We start from the raw sequence: 19,598 nt of genomic DNA on the forward strand, positions 1-19,598 counted from the left end.
TAGTTCAAAGCACATGCATTAATATTAGAAAATATTGGACTGTATTAGAAAATAATAGAAAAGCTTATGATAAGCAACACACATACGTTCCTTATCTTTAGAAAACTATTTAGCACTCAGTTATTTTCAGTGCTCCTCCTGTGAGAAAATATTTTTGATCAGTGAATTTATTTTAGGCTAAAACCAAAAGATTTATCTTTATCTTTAATCTAACTCAGCCATGTGGAAAAGTGTAACTAGGTTCGGTCTTCATAATTATCATTGTACTTATGTATTTTATGTAAAAAGCAAAAAAAAAATATTATTATAATTAGTTAAGCATGTACTTCATGCTTCTAGGATTTATTGAGTCAAAAAGTCAAAGTCCTATTTGGACTTCTTGTAAAGAAAAAAGGAAAAAGAACTTTCAAAATTGTAATTTGGATCAATTCACCTCAATAAGCCAAGTTGGCCCTCCTGGATGACAAGTCAGCTCCCTAAAAAGATGTCTTTTGGCATGTGAGAACAACTATATACTGGCACCTGTTCTCATTCATTTTGGCAAGCAAGTTTGTTGATGTTCTGTGGCAAGTTTGAAAGGATAATAAGCGAGTTTTCTGTGGTATGAAATCTGAAAAGATGTGAATTTTCTGGGGCTTAGCTTCTGCAATTGATGCAAGTCTCTTGAGGCTATACTTCTGAAGTAGATGCGAGGGACTGTCGCTATATTTCTGTGAAGTAACACGAGCTAAGATGAAAATCTGTTGACTGAAGTTTGGAGGGCTTGGCTTGGCTTCTTGGAGGTTGAATTCTTGCATCAGTCTTGGATCTTGGATTTCTCACTTTGATCTGATTCTATAAGAAGAGGAGACTTTATGGGTTTCCCCCTTGTGGGGTTTTTGCCTTGGCTTGGAGCCTATATCTTGTGTCGATTGTTCTCTGTGATCTTCATATTTTTGTATTTTGGTAATTGCTTGATGAAAAGAAGAATAAAAATAATAATAAGCCAACAGTAATTTCACAAGTAATTATCAAATAAGAGAAATCATCACTTTTACCTATCTATCAATTTCTCAACAAGCCACAATTTTGTATTATAAATATGTACCATTGGGTAGTACAGAGACAATGAATTCAGTTTTGGGAAGCCCGTATGTCACTGCTCATAGTCAAGTTGTCTTAATGTTCTGAATATTATGCAGGTTAAAATATTCAGAATATTCATACAGCTCAGATGTTGTATAAACCTCATCACCAAATATTCTCTAGTTGCAACTAGCCTCCAAGGCTATCTAATAGATTACACAGGCAACCCAACATCCTCGTGATTTTAAGCACTGCTTGAATCTCTTGGGTTGCATGATTCTATTGGGCTAACTTATTCTACATAACAATTAGAACTCTTTAATAACCACCATGTCTTCAATTCTTTAGGTTCTAAGAAAGAGAGACTATTTTTTTATCCAAGGACCTGTAATTTAGTAACTAAGTGTAATATTATGGAATTAAGTACAATCACTATTGCTTGGAGCTCCACTGTTGCTTGAACTAAAGTGGAAGGTACAGGAAAGAGTAAAACATTCAGAAACTCAGTTAAGCAAATAGGACTAATTTATAATCGGGTAGCTAGCTGGGCAGTACTCCGTTCAAGTTACCGAGGCAGTAGACAATTAATAAGGAGGGTTACACAGATCGATTTAGCCAGTCCATTATTTAGGTGCTGCTGACCCCGCCTCACCCAACTTGCACTCTCCGGGCATCACCACCCATCCTGATGGGCACAACCTACTACATGAGCCTGTCTTCAGGTTGAGACGGGAGAAACTAAGCTAGCTATACCAACCCTTAGGCTTTACTTTAATAATGGTTGAATTGGGGGTTTGAGGCATCAAACCCAAATCCCCGGCATTCCAGCCAACAAACCAGAGAGAAGTTCTTCCATATAAGCTGTAGTTTGTAGAGTTGCAGTAGGTTATATTTCATTAATTAAAAGATCGATTTAAATGTTAAAGCTGTAATAAGAACATGGACAAGTCAAATGAAAGAATAGAAGGCTTGTAAGGAAACATTCTTTTGCTTGAAAAAAAAGACAGATGAATTAAGAAGATATATGTATTCATTCAATTAGAAAATGGAGGTAGTTTTGAAAACCATAATGAAAACCTAGCAACCTGCAAGCTGGTTCAAGGGGTCCACAAAATAAAACCCTGTTACATCATTTGTCACAACAATCATCTAACACAATATGCAATATCATCAAATAGATATATAAAAGTGACATAGATATGCCCAAGTTCAGCGAGGTAAATGATATTATTAAGTTCAACGAAGCAAATGATATATAATCAGTAAACTGAGTTGATAAAATAGGACGTTATTTCAACATTCACCTATCATAAAATGAAGAAAAACATATTGAATATTGCCTCTCTGCATATATAAGGACCTGTATGTGATTAGTACTTATGATGATTATCATGATCCTGAGGTATTTCAGTCAATTGGCAAACATTTATAAATTATATAAACTTCTATAATAAAAAAATTAGGACTCAGAAGAAGACTCATTCACAAAACTTGGCTTTCAACGGATGATGTTGTTGAAAGCATACACAAGAATGGGAGATCCTAACAGCAAGGGTTAAAGATATCCCGATAAGAAGCCTTCAAGAGTCATATATGTTGCAAATTGGCAGCTAAGGGGTGAATTTCTTTGAACAAAATCCCATTTCTGACAATTCTAGAGTGACTAAAAATAGAAAGTCATGTCTATCATTTTAAGTGTGACTTTCCAAAAATAGTAAATCACCTTGCTTCCATTGGTAATCAAGTATAGATGATGGAAAATCACTTAACTTATCCTTAATCAATCTTAATTGTTCAATTTTTACTTAATCATCAATATTATCATTAATATTAATATTATTATCCTTATGATACTATAATATTATTATCAAAATGGAAACACATATCACCTTTCTTACTTGGCACTCAATCATGCAACTTCACACCTCTCTCTCTTCTTGATGGCACTCGTACCTCTCTCTCTCACTTAATGTTGCATTACCCTATCTCTTTCTTAATGGATTCGTTGCACTCCTCTTACACTCATGCGCATTAAAGACTTGTCATAAAAGATTCCTTTTACGCACCCTTCAGTGCATATGTTACACTATTTTTCCTACAAGGCATGCGTACCCCTCCTTTATGGCATGAGTTACAAAGCATTAGTACCCCGTCTCCCTAAATTGGCATATGTAACTCTCCCTCAAGGCATGCGAGTTGCTCCTCCTTTATGATTCGAACTCCTTGCTCCTATATCTATGTGCCTTTCATCCTCTCTTCTTACTCACTTGTGCATTGTGAAAGGAGAATTGAACTTGTGGAAAAGAGAGTTGGAGAGACTAGAAAATGATTGAGAGAGAGAGAGACTTGAAGAGTAAGAGAAGAACTTGGTGAGCCAAAGTGATTCAGTGTTTGCATCAGTTGCTTCTATCAGAGATCTTCTTGCTGCAGCTATTTCAGATTTAGGTGAACTTACTCATTCTCTTGATATCTCATTGTATTTTGTTTCTCTGTTGAACAATTGACTTTTAATAGAAGAAGAATCTGGTTTGGTTTTCCCATTGTGAATTTTACCCTGGTCATTGGACCTAAATTCACTGTGTCTCATTGTGTTCTTGGTTGTCTTCTATTATGCATATGGTTTATATGGTTTATGTTCTATCTACAATTGCTTAACTGATATTGCAGCGAAAAGAAGTTTCATAATAAGTAATTGTTTCAGCATAGAACATCAAGTTTCAGCAATATATTATTGGCTTAAAACCCAATATTAAGATGAATTGTAATTGATCAACATTTCCAAAATTCAAGTAGCTTTCAAAAAAAGAATAACAGAACTTTTAAGTCCAAAATTTATGGTTTTTTTGGCCCTTTTCTTAATGCTTCTCCCAGTAAATATGTTCTCCCTCATCAGAAAAATTTGAAGTCCACTATTCATACGGTATACCAATGTGGAAAAAGTCGAAGTCGGGATTAAATAGGCAAGGGTCCAGAAATTGAAAAAGTCGTTAAAGTCGGGAGTTATTTGAAAAAGTCGGCAAAAATTAAATATATATATATATATATATATATATTCATTTTTAAAAAAGTCACGACTTTTTCAATAAAATCCCGACTTTTTCAATAAAATCCCAATTTTTTCAAAAAAAAAAATTAAAAATCATTAAATAAACTACCTCTTTCACGATTTTTTGGAAAAAGTCCCGATTTAATCCCGACTTTTTCAGCTGGGAAAAATTGGCAAAAAATCAGCCGATTTAATCGGCCAGCCAAAAAAATCGTGTTTTAGGGATTTAATCCCAATTTTTTCCCTGCTTTTTTCACACTCATACCCCTAAGCCTGCCAAACAAGGTTACAAGTATTACAATAAATATGAACTTGGACATCTTTGCAAATCACATAAATTACACTGTTGTGAGGTAAAAACTGACTAGCATTTTAGTCAAGATAAAAGTGTTATTGACAAGTCCCAAAACATGACAAAGCACCCCTTCAAACATCAAGTTGTGTCTTAACACCATATCATGATGAAGACGCTCTAAAAAATCGTTATATTGCTAAAAAATTGAGTGCTAACTGTATCATTGACCCCGTGGCAAGCATAATCCCATCAATCTGAAGAAGGCCCAAGATTGAATTTTGAACTTATTCGTTTTCCCAGTACAAGAATTTCAAGTTTTCATTGAAAACGGAAGTAGTATCCTGTTCCAGGGGTGTCACTAGAACTTCTTGACAATGGGAAGTTTTAAAATGGCATTGTCATTTCAATAAAATCCCGACTTTTTCAATAAAATCCCAATTTTTTCAAAAAAAAAAATTAAAAATCATTAAATAAACTACCTCTTTCACGATTTTTTGGAAAAAGTCCCGATTTAATCCCGACTTTTTCAGCTGGGAAAAATTGGCAAAAAATCAGCCGATTTAATCGGCCAGCCAAAAAAATCGTGTTTTAGGGATTTAATCCCAATTTTTTCCCTGCTTTTTTCACACTCATACCCCTAAGCCTGCCAAACAAGGTTACAAGTATTACAATAAATATGAACTTGGACATCTTTGCAAATCACATAAATTACACTGTTGTGAGGTAAAAACTGACTAGCATTTTAGTCAAGATAAAAGTGTTATTGACAAGTCCCAAAACATGACAAAGCACCCCTTCAAACATCAAGTTGTGTCTTAACACCATATCATGATGAAGACGCTCTAAAAAATCGTTATATTGCTAAAAAATTGAGTGCTAACTGTATCATTGACCCCGGTGGCAAGCATAATCCCATCAATCTGAAGAAGGCCCAAGATTGAATTTTGAACTTATTCGTTTTCCCAGTACAAGAATTTCAAGTTTTCATTGAAAACGGAAGTAGTATCCTGTTCCAGGGGTGTCACTAGAACTTCTTGACAATGGGAAGTTTTAAAATGGCATTGTCATTTTCCACGGTACCTGTTGGTGGAGCTGACATTATATTATGAGCTCAAGACTCTTGGTACTTTCAACATAAATTTGATGCCAAATTCCTACTCTTCAGGCAGACGATCACATATATTTTGATTCTGAATATATGTAACCCTATCCTTCTGTTTGTACATTGGGTAACTCATATTTTGTAATGGGTAACTCTCATAGCTGCACGTGGGCATTTCACTTGATATACACAAACAAATTACCAATTCAGTGATTATTCAATATTTTTCATGTCTGAAACACTTAAAAGATCATGGTTGGAGAATAAATGCATGATAAACAAAAGAAAAACAGGGTGAGATTTCAAAAGGAAATGTTTTATACGAGTATAGTATGTGCCACTAGAAAGAGAAGGAACAGTCAACATAGGACCACTCAAGTAATTCTGAAACAGAATGTGAGTTCCTTTGTTAGGTTCAAACTTCAAGACAAATCCTTTGCAAGTCCAATGAAAGAGAAAAAGCCCCCCTGCAAGCAGCTTGATGTCTTTCCCCAGAAAGGCTAGTGGTGGCATCAGAGTTCCTGGCAATGGTGCAAAAACCTCAAAAACGTAAAATAATGAGGTGCTCCTTGTATCAAGGGGATTTTCATATAGGTTTGAATCTTGATACACTTAATGTGCCTTGGAGTCCTCACAATAACCTAAAACATGGTTGGGATCCTTGGAAATGAAGTTGTCTAGTTAGGCAAATAACTGGGACTGTCATTCATCCATGTTCACTGCTCCCGGATTTTTGCTGGCAACCATGTAGTGGTTGCCAATGGGCCTAGAATGGGCATATTCCACCTTCTCATGAAACCCTAGGAATAATAAGCCAAAACCCCAATGTTATACCAAGATTCCAGTACATGTGAATGCATACCCAGTAAGACTAGAGAAACCCTGCCCCTGCGCCGGAACCCCAGCACCAAGAGCATCACATGGGACATCTATACATTTTTATATCTAATGACTCAATATCATTGTATTTCTCATGTCATAACCAAAACTCAAAAGTAAACTATAAAATAGGTCATTAGATATTGCAGACTGAAATTTCTCAACCGTAAATATGGAATTCTCAATTGTACTAAATGAAATGGTACTCAATCTTGAGAAATCGCCTCTCCAGCAAGTTGCAGGTGGATTTGTCTGTAAAATGAACAAAAGAATGCTGCTGTAACAGTTTCCAAAACACAGTTTCTGTGGTAAATTGCAAAAAACCTCTGTCGTGACAAAATATTGGCCACAAGAATGCCTTTCCAATGCTTTCAGTGTTGAATCCAATGAAACACACTGAAATCCACTGCTGTTATGGGATTTCAGCTACCAAACCAATGGTGGGAAAACCAAAATTAGGTTTTTAGATTCTATCTATATCGCCCCCAAAGTAAACCTTTGTACCCTACATTCCCATGTTTCGGGGACTTGGGGGCCCTTCAGAAACATCCCGAAACTGCAGGGCAGGGGACTTCATCAGGGACTTGCAGACTTGATAGCCCTCTCCAAGACATTGTTGGCAGATTTCAGGGATTTTCTGGACAGATTTTAGGAATGTTTAGGGTATATATCATCAATTTTGACAATCACGGACATTGATGATGGGGCAGTATGATCATTTTTCCCATCCAATATTTTTGTATTGCACTGAATCTAAATCTAATGTACAAGTTGCAACTCAAAACATGGGTTTTGTATGATGGTTTTCAATTTGGGTTTTTGGTGGTTTAAATATTGTATTTTCAGCAACAACATTACAAGCAAAAACTTCATGTCAAGATACATCATTTCAAAAGGCTGATCCTTGTGGTTATTGCTCTTGTTTTTCTTATTTTTCATGTCATCTCAGCTCTTACATATTGTAAATGGGTTTCCCAAGGTCATTCAAGTCCACTGCTTCCACCATCCTAAACTTAAACATTGTGTAAACAATCAAATAGTGGTGACTTGGGTTGGGTACTAAATGTTTGAATAAATTCCAATTCAATCACCTTCTTAATCTGAAATATGAATCACTTTACAGAACCAGTGTGCTTTATAGTTGTTTTCAACACAGCTATATAAGTCTGCAAAACCTATTGAGAAGGGAATGATTTTTTATGTTTTAACATAATCATCATTAACAGGAAATATGAGGAAGAACTGCTATAGAGACAATTCTGTCTCATAAACCCTTCATGGACCATATTGCAAATTGAAAATATTACACTTAAGTTTCTTAAAGCTCAACTGCATTTTGCTCATGTCTAGTTACCAATAAGGGAATGTCACTCTGCCCTTTTTAAATTACTCAAGCTTTTTCAGAATTGGCAAGTGTAAGAGCTGTGTATGGTACAGCTTATTATGCTGACAAGCTTGAACCAACTACAAATGTTTATGGTGATTCAGAATTCACCATAAACATTTGTAGTCTGTTCAAGCTTGTAAGCATAATAAGCTATACTATATATATATATATATATATAAAGTAGTCCCCAACCCGCTGTTCCCTGAAAAATTTGGTGGTGCACTCTAGCTGTCCCAGGGACATGTCCACATCCGCACTGTTCGCCTGTCCTGAAAACCAGTGCAACATAGGTTTTTATATTTTTTTCCCATCAAAAGGTCATGCAACAGTTGGGTACTCGTGTGTCCCTTGACAACACAACGTACTCTGCACATACACCAATTGCAAGGGACACAGATTTCTGGGACTAGGACATACCAACTGGTGTATCCAATGTACCGGGCCACATGTGAGATGTGCATTGGTTCTGCGGTATGTAGTACCCATTGTAAACAGATACCTACAGGTTGTGTTAAAGATTCAAATACCACTGGAACACTGGAAAAACATAGACAATGGACCCCTGACAATGAACATGCATTTGTTGGGAAGTCATGCAGGATGCAAATTGTTCTATGTCACACCTGAAAATGGCTTCCTCAAGAAAAATATACAATGTTCAACCCACAACTATGATTTCAAACACACTGACAAAACGTTTCTTGTCACATTTATGTCACATCTCTAATACCTAGGAGAAATGGCTGCTAGTGACAAATTTTGTATAAGAAAACTGCATGCATGATTTAAATTTTAAAGTCACTGTTTCAAGCACCATAATGGCATCAGTACTTATTACATGTAAATTTGAAAAACTGACATTACGAAGAATTGATCCTTATTCCAAGAACAAATCTTGAAACTAATAAAACAAGGAATGCTGAAAAACTATGGAAATGCCAACTGCAATTAATAGAAGGACAAACACAATCTCCAGGGAGCATCCCAGAAAAGAAAGCGAAACAAAACAATCCTATAAAGCCCAGATTTTATCTCTGTTTAAAGTCATATAGTCACCCTTCAATCAAGGGAAAAGTCAAAGGAACAGCTTCATGCTCAGTAATTGGTGGGCTGTGGGCATGCAAAAACACGAACGAGTAGCGGAAGCTGACCATAAATTGGAGTCGCCAAAAACTTTTGAAGGCTACATTATTCCATGTTCCCAACTGAAAATCATAGGGGGTTTACAAATTACATACCAATATAGATATGCCACGATATAACAATAGTGATACCTTAACAAAAGCACGTTTCTTACATTAATAGCTGCTAAATCTTAGACTAGTAGACTAGATGGTGGATGCTCAAATTGTACAGCCCATCTCACATTGTGCTCAAAAGAAAAAAAATCTAGTTGGCATGTTACTTCTCTGCTCATGCCTCACACTCTCTTTTTCTACTAATAGGCAAGGTTAAGGGATGAAACGCCTAAGAAATTCCCTGTAGACACAACTTGGACATTTTACATAATCTATGAACCAAGGTTGCACGAAACGGGGAAACGGGTACGAGTTTCCGAAACGGGAACCGATACGAAACACGACCTCCCCAAATTTTGGAAACGGGGAAATGCGAATATATGAATATATATATATATTAGGACATTTAAGAAATATGTGCAATCATAAAGCATATATGATACATTCTAATTTATTACATTATGATAAAATTGACAATTGTCAATGCATAAACTATAAGTCTCTAAATTTACATCACATTTACTCATGAATGATCACATAATGAAAATAGAAATATCCAAAATCAGCCACGAGAAATTTCTAATTTCTTGTCTCATACTTGATTAGGAGTCTCCTCCTACATAGTCGAACGACCTTAGTGCTCTTGATTAAATACAAGTTTCATACCCTAGTACCCTACATGCTCTTGATTATTGGGAGTCTCCCCTGCATAGAGGGTTTGGTTCTCTTGATTAAATACAAGTTCCATACCCTAGTACATGATAAAATCCAATGGAAACATTGCAATTCCCCCAATCCTAAAATCCTGAAAAAACAGATAAGTCTGCTCAATTTTGAGTGAGATTTAAAATTCTACTTTCTCCATATGAAATCCAATGAGGGTGAAACCACTTTCAAACATCCAGAGTCATTTCATGGTAATGTTAAAAAATCAAGTAAAAAGATGAAAATGAAAAATAAAGGAGAATATCACTTTTACTAAGGATGAAAATGAAAAATAAAGGAGAAAATGAAAAATAAAGGAGAATATCACTTTTACTAAGGATGAAAATGAAAAATACAGGAGAAAATGAAAAATACAGAAGAAAATGAAAAATAAAGGGGAATATCACTTTTACTAAGGATGAATATGAAAAATAAAGGAGAATATCACTTTTACTTTAAGAATTTAACATTACCACGAACTGCATATGCCTCAAACTTCCTGATGAACTGCATATCAACACTAGGGCAAAAGTTCACTTTTATAACTTTAGACAGGCATCTAGAAGCAACTAGAAGTCATTAGGAAAACCTAATAATAAATTAGAAAACAAATAAATTTAAAAAAAAAACAAGAAATACATTATTAAAGAAATAAAAACAAGCAAGCAAAAAAAAAAATACAAGTGAAAACGTGCGTCGTACGGCCGTGAAACACGTTTCTGGTCGTACTGGCCACGTTTCCGCATCAAGAAACGTGCCAGTACGGCCAGAAACACGTTTCACGGCCGTACCACACACGTTTCAGGGTTTCGTTTCCGTTTCTGTACGGAAACGGCCTCCTACCCTGCGTTTGCTGCAACTTAGCTATGAACCCATTGTACAACTTGATCATTAACAAAGAATGAAAATTGTAAGAGAATCACAGTTGCACTTATAGTAGGCCATGCCCCCTATCACAAGGAAGGGTTCTTCCGTACAAAGAATGGAGAGATAGCAGACAACTTATATGTGATAGCTTAGCTTCTTGGCATTCTCCTTCTGCAAAAAGGTGACATAATTAAATACCTGAGTGTTCATATGGGCTTCCAACCAATTCAAGTTCAGGACAAACTTCAGTTCTAGATAAAATATGGTGATCCATGGAAAGTTGGCCCATTGGATGTCTACATCTTGTGAGGGTGGTGACGTTAATATCCACCTTCAATCAGATGCCAAATTACTTCCATCCATTCTTGAGGGCCTTACCACTATTGGAAAAAAAGATTAGTTGACACCTATCCATTCAGACATCTCGTGATGTTCTCTTTAAGCTGCTGGTTACACCATTAAACCAATAAACTAGTGACATAATCAAATACTTGGGTGTTCATATGGGCTTCCAACCAATTCAAGTTCAGGGCCAACTTCAATTCTAGATAAAATCTGGTGATCCATGTAAAGTTGGCCTGTTGGATGTCTAAATCTTGTGAACGCAGTGATGTTAATATCCACCTTCAATCAGATGCCAAATTAACTCTGTCCATTCTTGAGGGCCCTAATACTGTTGGGAAAAAAGATTAGTTGAGACCTATCCATTCAGACATCTCGTGATGTTCTCTTCAATATGGAATAACCTAATCCACAGGATGTGCATGCACCCTTCTGTTAGGCTGGGAATTAGAGATCCATGGTGATTTCAGAAATCAAGGGCAGAAAAGGGTTGTGGGACTTAGCCTCTGAAGATCATCTGTGGAAGCAGGGTGTCTTGTCTAAATATATAAATAATTGTCCTTTCAAGATCCTTTATTTCTTAAATCTCCCTAAGGACTGGTCAGTGTCTTTGGAGGCTAATGTGGTCTGTATGGACAAAACTAGGGCATTCTCCTTCTGCAAAAAGGTGACAATCAAAATACTTGGGTGTTCATGTAGGCTTCCAATCAATTCAGGTTTAGGACCGGATTCAATTCTAGATAAAATATGGCTGTCGATGGAGAGTTGGCCTGCAAGAATTCTAAATCTTGTGAGGGAAGTGACGCTAATATCCATCTTGAATCAGATGACCAATTACGTCCATCCATTCTTGAGGCCCCTAAAACTGTTGGGAGATTACAGAAAAACAAAAAACCAAGAAACAATAAACAATAAACAAAAAATCAAAAACAAGAACAAAAACAAACAAAAACAAAACAAAACAAGAGAACAAAAAAAAACATTAGTTGAGACATCCATTCAGACTTCTTGTGACACTTCTCTTCAATCTAGTGGTTGCAACTTGCACCATTAAACCAATAAGCTAATCCACAGTATGTGCATGCACCCATCCAGTCAGCTGAGCAGGCAATTAGAGATCCAAGGTGATATCAGAACTCAAGGGCAGAAAAAAGGTTGAGTGACTTAGCTTCTGCTTATCATTTGTGGGATTAGGGCATCTTGTCCATATATTTGAATAAATGTCCATTCAAGATCCTTTCTTTCTTAAATCTCTCCAAGGACTGGTCAGTGTCTTTGGAGGTTAACATGGTCTGCATGGACAAAAATAGTTCCAGAAATTTTCATTAACCAAGTGATGAAGTTAACACTTAGAAGAATAAATGGAGAGACCCAGGTTGCATGCCCCTGGAACAGGAACCAGGTATTCAGCAGCTTAGTTTAAGAGATAATAGGCTGGATAGATCCCTGTTTACTGAACTACTTGGCTGTGGGAATAATTGAAGAAGATATCTTCAGACAAAAAGCCAATCTTCTTTCAGCTCTCTTGAGAGCTTCCCCTTTCCCAAGAGAAAGAAAGAATTATTGTGCATAAGACTTGTAGCCTTGTACTCATAAGGGCTTCCATAAAGATCTTTCTGAGGACATATATAGCAACATAGCAGTTCAAGACCAAAGACTTGACGTCCAGCAGGAATGACCACTGTACAAACATGTCACACCAACGGAGAATGTTATACACTAGCACTTTGCCTATAGGACCTTTGTTTGCTCTAAAGTTGTTGAGCATTGGAATAATTCAACAATAAGAACCTATTAAGTTTCCCAAATCTGTGGTCATAATGATGGTTAAGTTCCTCGCATCTTCTAGAAGTGTACTTGGGTAAAGACGGAAACTGGCTGGGGATGTTTGACTTGGACTCTTGGTTTCATAAAGAACTTCAAGCAGTCTAGCACATTGAGAGTATCCTCTGCAGGCATCTGTAGTGGAAGATGAAAGGCCAGTTTGGCAGCTATAATCAGCCTATATGAATTGCTCAAATTTCAGTCGAAGCAGTCTAGCACATTGAGAGTATCCTCTGCAGGCATCTGTAGTGGAAGATGAAAGGCCAGTTTGGCAGCTATAATCAGCCTATATGAATTGCTCAAATTTCAGTCAAAGTGCTCCTCTATTCGATCTACAGGATTAGAAATCTAGCCTTTTTTTGAGCAGAGGGTAACTCGCACAGATAAAACTTGGGAACAAACAAGAGCTTAGCTAGCTGCCAGAATCAAGGTAGGTTCCTTGGCCTCAAGAGACCCTTCTCAGAGCTTCCCCATGGAACACCTGCCTATATTCCTTCAGACTTTCTCAAGGAATGCCCTCTATCTGGTTTGTTCAGGGGTTAGTGTTCTCTATTGCAATTGCTGATTTAGTTCACTGTTGAGTTTTGTTATTTTTCAGTTTCCAAGCAAGGTTATGTCCTGTCAGTCTTATTTTGGCATAAACTGTGTTAAGGCATTCAAATGACATGCAGAAGAGATAATATTGTGACTTAAGTCATTAATTTGTATCAGACTTCGTTTACTAAATTTCCCTCACAATGGAAGTGGGCATCTAATACATATAGTGTGTCAGTTATATTCGAACTATAATGGTTGAGCAAGGCTATGTCCTGTCAGTCTTATTTTGGCATAAACTGTGTTAAGGCATTCAAATGACATACTTAACAGATATATTATGACTAAAGTCATTAATTTGTATCAGACCTTGTTTACTAAATGTCCCTCACAACGGAAGTGGGCATCTAATAAATACAGAATGTCAGTTATATTTGAACTATCATGGTTGAAAATCAAGTTCTAAAAATTACTTCTAAAAGTTGTTTCTATCAAGTATATATCAAAATATTCAACAACTCATACGTCCCACGTGTTTTAAAAGTGCAAACTACAATTAAGTTCATACGAAGGTAATCAACTACTCCTACAATCTTTCCTTAGAGGAGATTACATGTGTCTTTTACGGTTTTGTGGGCTTTGTCTTCTTAAAAAAAATTAAGTATTTTCATCCAGTTTGGCCTCACCAAGAAAGCACTATACAATTTCATTAATATTCCACGGCAAATAATTTGCGGACTTATCTTTTTCCAAAAGCCAAGCCCAGTTAAAGAAAAACCAAGATACGGCTGAAACTTGGACAAAGCTTGTGAGATTCAGGATACTGGCTAGAATATATTAACTGACAGAAACATCTTTCAAATGTCTGAGAAATTAGAATGCAAAACTTTGGAGAAGGAATGCAGCCAATAATTCATAAAATTCAATGTCTCATAGAACAAAGAAATACTCAAGTATGGGTTCTAAAAGAAAAACAACCACCTAACATATATATATACCTGTGTCATTAAATTGGAACTCGAAGCTATCTCCAGGGCTTCCACCTTCTCGCATATTTCTAAGTCTCAGTTAAAGAAATACAAAATTAACCAAATAACAGTATAAGTGCTTGCATATAAGAAAATCTAAGTGATATTTAGTTTGGAACAAATTGCAATCCAAATTGTCTGCAATTGCATTGGGCATTGGAGCACATTATGACAATTTATTTTTGAATCGACCTGCATCGCCAATTTAATTGGCTAGCGTTTTATGTCTTCTGGCTAAAGCTTGCGGTAACTGCTGTCCAGCCCTCATTTTGCAAAATGCACATATTCTGTATCTTGATAGAAATTTGAAGCATTTTATCAATATAAAAAAAGAGACAAACAGTGAAAAACCCCTAACAATATATATTGCTGGAAATGTTGCTCCTGAGACCATTGCAAAACTTATAAGTACCTTGAGCAAAAATTCACTTACAATTTCTAGGAAACATTTTGGAAGCAACCAAAACCAATTCTAGGATGAAAAGATCAGTTCAATGGGATTTTGATGGCTTTCTGCTAAGGCCTTTTACCCACTGCCACCACCCTCACTGCCACCAATCATGCCTATTCCAGCATTGCCCTCTCCCCATCCTATACCCTCTGACCTCTTCATCTTGTCTAGCTTTCCTCCCTTTCTTGCCTCCCTGGACTTGTAAGTTCTGATTGATTTTAAGCTATGGGAAACCCTGATCTAAGGAATGAAATCATGTGTAATTTGTTTTCGTTGACTAACAGCCATAATCCCCGTCTAAACAAGCATGATCTTTGAAGATGCGAGATACATATATTTTCATCACATATATGAAATGCATATGAAAGAAAATGGTATGAGAGATAACAAAGCCAGAGAGATTTGTTCTTACGTTTTATTCTCAATGTTATAGATCAAATTACATTCACATCATAATTGACTATGTTTCGTGGTCCCATTTCTTCATGGTGAGTTCCCATTGTGTAAAGTTGGCAACATGCTACTTTCTTGACAGCAGTCGAGGCAACTGGCAAAATCCATGCCTGCCCTTACTTACCAATTTCAATTTCATTGGAGTTGTCATTGTTGTAACACATGCTTATGCATCACCCATGAGCCATATTCACCGGAATACTTAATGCAGAATTGAAACAGACCCCTATTGCCTGTCACTGTCCCCAGGATTGATGTGAGAACCTACCACATTCCTCCAGTACAGACATCACTCAACAGCTTTACGTATTAAGACGAATCCTTTGGTTTTGAGGTTACTTACTGGTGCCGTGTGGTTGTTCCTTAGTGAACATACTACTATGTTCGAAATAGCACAGTCCGCACCTCAAGGTTTCAAGCTATGGGTTTGCATAATTGTGTTCCGATATTTTATATGCATTTCCGAGTTTCACAACCTCAGGCCGCACGTTACGTGCAGGTATAGATGGGTCCATAATCAATGCACCGTCTAGATTCAATGTACCGTTACACACAGAGAGAAAGGCAGAGCTGATGGATCACCGCCACCGGGACTACAGAATGCACCTCGCTTCTCTTGGTGCAACTACTTAAGTCAATCTCAGCAAACCTGAATTTCACAATAGTTGCAACAGTATTCTGAGACTGAAACTTTGACCCGCCTATGGAAACACACAAACCTGCCGAATTACACCCATAAGCCCTAAAAAGCTCCTTTCCTAAAAAAAAATTACTCATGAAATCCCATGTCAATTCCCATTAAGATAGAAGAAATACAAATACAAATACATTGAAAATTAAAGATGTTTGTTTCCGGCCAAGAGAAGGTCAAACTCATATTTCAAGCTATCTCACACTATAATCACGCAATTTACAATGCAAGCAGAAGAAACCCAAGTTCTAATGCATGCGCAATGCTATTTTTGTGTGCCAAAATTTGAGTCGCATTCCTTGATTTCACCACAATATGCTGAACTCTACATTAGCATAATAAAATTTTAAAATCAAAAAACAAAAGTGGGATACGGTTTACGCTGTCCATGTTCGATGGTGATGCCATCTTTTTCACTTCCTCAGCACTGCATGTTCCCATCAGCTGGATAAATTATGCAGACCCACCAGTCTCCAGTTCGAAACCCAGGAGGTAATGAGGAGGAGCAGAACTTAAGAGCCCTTCAAAGCCTATGAATAAATAAGTGTATATTTATAAATATATCTACCCTGCTATTTCGGAGAGCTGACAATATCAGAGACTTGCAAAATCCCAAATTTAGAGAACCCAATTCGCACATTGGAAGCCAGCCCTAGGACGATCAATGGAAGAAGATGAAGAGATGGGTACTCAAATTTCAGGATCCGCGGACATGGGTTTGGCCTAAAATTCTTGTTCTTGTAATTTGTAGGGTGGCATTGGATTGCAAAGAGTGGAACTGTGGAGGATCTAAGCGCAAACTAATCGCTAGAGGGCTGCCCCAATGATATGAGGGCATCTGTCCTACACCTAAGAATTAAGTTTGCATCTGTGCGCACAAAACAAAACGCTGAAAAGCCCCGATCCCAGTTGACCATTTAAAGATTTAAGCCAAGCATGGGAGCGAGAAAACAATCTGTGGATGAGGAAATAAATAAATTCAATACTATGGAGATGCTGGAATTTTATCATTCAACCTACCAATATATTATACAATATTTTTAGAGTTATTTTTAATCTACTTCTATGCTTAGAATAAGTCAATTTGTATTTTTAGCTTATTTCCACTGCAAGGTATTCTTGATCTAATCCACTCAAAACCGTATACTTTAAGAATATGGATGGAAAAAAATCCTAAAACTTAAATTTAGGTTATTTATACATTTTGAAAGGTTTTTTTTCAGAAAGAAAATCATGATATTATATTGAGGATATATATACAAGATATTCAGATAGTTCTGTATGAGATTGAAAACTCATGAATACTACCGATAAGCAACATAGCACATCATGTAAAACAGATTACCATCATGTTGTATGTTCATATGATCAAATCCCAAAATCAGAAAGGGCAAAAACCATTGCATCATTCAGCTGATTGGAAGATAAAGAGCAGAGATGGAAGAGAGAACATATTTGGCAGAGATAGAAGAATCCTCAAAAAATTTTAGGTTCCTCCACTTCCAAAGAGACCATAAGGTGATGGGAAGAATAGGCCGAAGAGTGTTTTGTCGTCCCCACCAGGCAAACGCTGCATCAACAGAGATGAAGTTAAGATGCTGAAAAGAAAAAAACTGTGCAAGTTTGATAAAAATGCGTTTCAATACCTTTAGCAATGTCTACAAATTTTGATTCTTAAATTTACGTGGAATAATTAAATTAAGATGGAATTTTAGTATTGAGAATTTTTCGAGAAATCACATTGAAGATTTTGGTAGACTCGTTTCGAACTACATTTTCACGATATGATGAAGAAATAGATCTAGGAAAAAGGTTAAATAGGAAGACAGGTCAACCTTGCAGCTAGAAGATAACAACAATATTTGACTGGAGAGGTAAAGGGGAATGTTTAATAATATTTAGATAAATTTTATTAATTTATTTTTGTTTAGTTTATAAAATATAAATATATATATTTTTATTTATCAACTTAATAATGGCTATATTAGGTGAGGGTTTTAATTTATGAATAAAAATAATAACTCATTATATTTTTAATGTATTATATTCATTAAATTATAATATATTAGTAAATTGTATATTTAAATTAATATCGATATATATATATAATTATAAGATGGAATTTATTATTTAGAATTTTATTTGAAATAAGTTTTTTTTAAATATATATTGAAAAATTATATATTATATATAAATATATAATTGATTTGAGAATAAGGTTATGATTAATGGTTTATAAAGTTTATTGATGATTATGATGATTAACGTCTACTAAGACCAATGTGGTCTATCGGACCTCAAGAAAAGAGAGTCTAATTGTTATCCTTCAAAATCTTGTTTATGTGATCAAGGAGTAAGGAAAGAAGCATTTCAAGATCGCTATAGTTGGGTTGGCTTAATAAGTCAAGAAGATTGGAGGTGTGGCTAATGATATGGAATTGAGAGCGGAGGTGGGCGAGAGTCGGGTAGTCTAAAAGGAAGTGTTTTTCATCTTCCACCTTCTTAGTATCACAAATCTCACAAATTTTATGGTCCCAGGGAGTCTTGGGAGTAGACCACCTCCTGGTCTCACTCCGAAGCTCATGAAAGTTAGTTCTAATTCTAGCAATGTTCATTTTCTTCTTAGTGCTAGTCAACATAGAGAGATAATTCTGGCTATCAAGGGTGGGGTTGATCACCTCCTTATAGTACCTTAGCTTCCTTTTACCCTCTAGCTCCTTAGCATCCCACATCTTGTCCTTAAAACTGGAGGTAATAGTATCTTTGATATTGTCCTTGCTTCCCATGATGATCTCCTCCTTAATCCCCCAAAGGTTGAGCCAAGACTGAGCATCTTGATGCCACTCATGCTTGAGGCGCAAATTGGGGTTTTTACTAAAGTTTGAAGCAATTTTTGGGAGCCTCTTGGATTCCATATTGTGAAGCTTCTTCTTATACATCAGATATATAAACATAGCCACACTTTCAATGGGGGACAGACCAACTTCGATCAAGAGGATAGGATAGGGAGTATTTCCCTTGATCTTGAGGTTATATGTTATGAATTGCTTTTGGATCATCTCAATCTTTCTCCACGACTCCCTAGATATAATGCATCCCCAAACTTCACATTTGTATAAGATAACGGGGGTGACAAGAGTCTCAAAGAGGAACCTTTTTTTACTCCAAATGTAAAGATCAGCGAACTTACAATTGTTTTCAAGTTCATAATAAGCTTTCCAACCTCCAATAATTATTTTCTCAATGTTATAATTCCATTTGAGCTGATGAGGAAAGCCAATACCCAAATATTTATAAGAAGAAACCTTCTCAAGGCAATGGTTATCATAGATGAAACTACCATGGGTGATCCTTTTGGATTTAATGATCATGACTTTAGTCTTGTCGATATTAACTGCCATACCCATCTTGGAGCAGTAGACATGAAGAGTCTTAAGCTGCTTGTCTAGGTCATCATGGCTCCTTGCAAGAAGAACGATATCATCAACATAAAGGAGAAGAGTAATGATAATACCAGCGAGCTCGGTGCCTTTGCAGCCCATAGTTTCCAAACACTCCTCTAGTTTATCGATGTAAATACCAAAAAGGGTAGGGGAAAAGGGACAACCTTGCTTAATCTCGATATTACATTTAATATCTTTATACCACCCTTCATTGGTCTTAAGCTTGGCAATGATAGTCTCGTAGAGGC

At 36.3% G+C, this 19,598-nt stretch overlaps 1 protein-coding gene across 1 annotated transcript in view; it reads right to left on the reverse strand.

Moving 5' to 3' along the window:
- The window catches only part of LOC149226456 (YTH domain-containing protein ECT4-like), a 44,543-nt gene extending 27,656 nt beyond the window's left edge, over positions 1–16,887 (reverse strand). The window contains exons 1-2 of the mRNA XM_089377497.1: positions 16,282–16,887; positions 14,283–14,341 (exon numbers count right to left, since the gene is read on the reverse strand). Coding sequence (XP_089233623.1) covers positions 14,283–14,341; positions 16,282–16,348 — 126 coding nt within the window. The 5' untranslated portion in view covers positions 16,349–16,887. The remainder of the gene's footprint in view (positions 1–14,282; positions 14,342–16,281) is intronic.
- Positions 16,888–19,598: the final 2,711 nt, after the last annotated feature.

This window comes from Pinus tabuliformis, chromosome J, assembly GCF_031772625.1.
Source record: "Pinus tabuliformis cultivar Carrire ecotype Pingquan chromosome J, CPIR1, whole genome shotgun sequence".
In the NCBI taxonomy this organism is placed as follows: Eukaryota; Viridiplantae; Streptophyta; class Pinopsida; order Pinales; family Pinaceae; genus Pinus; species Pinus tabuliformis.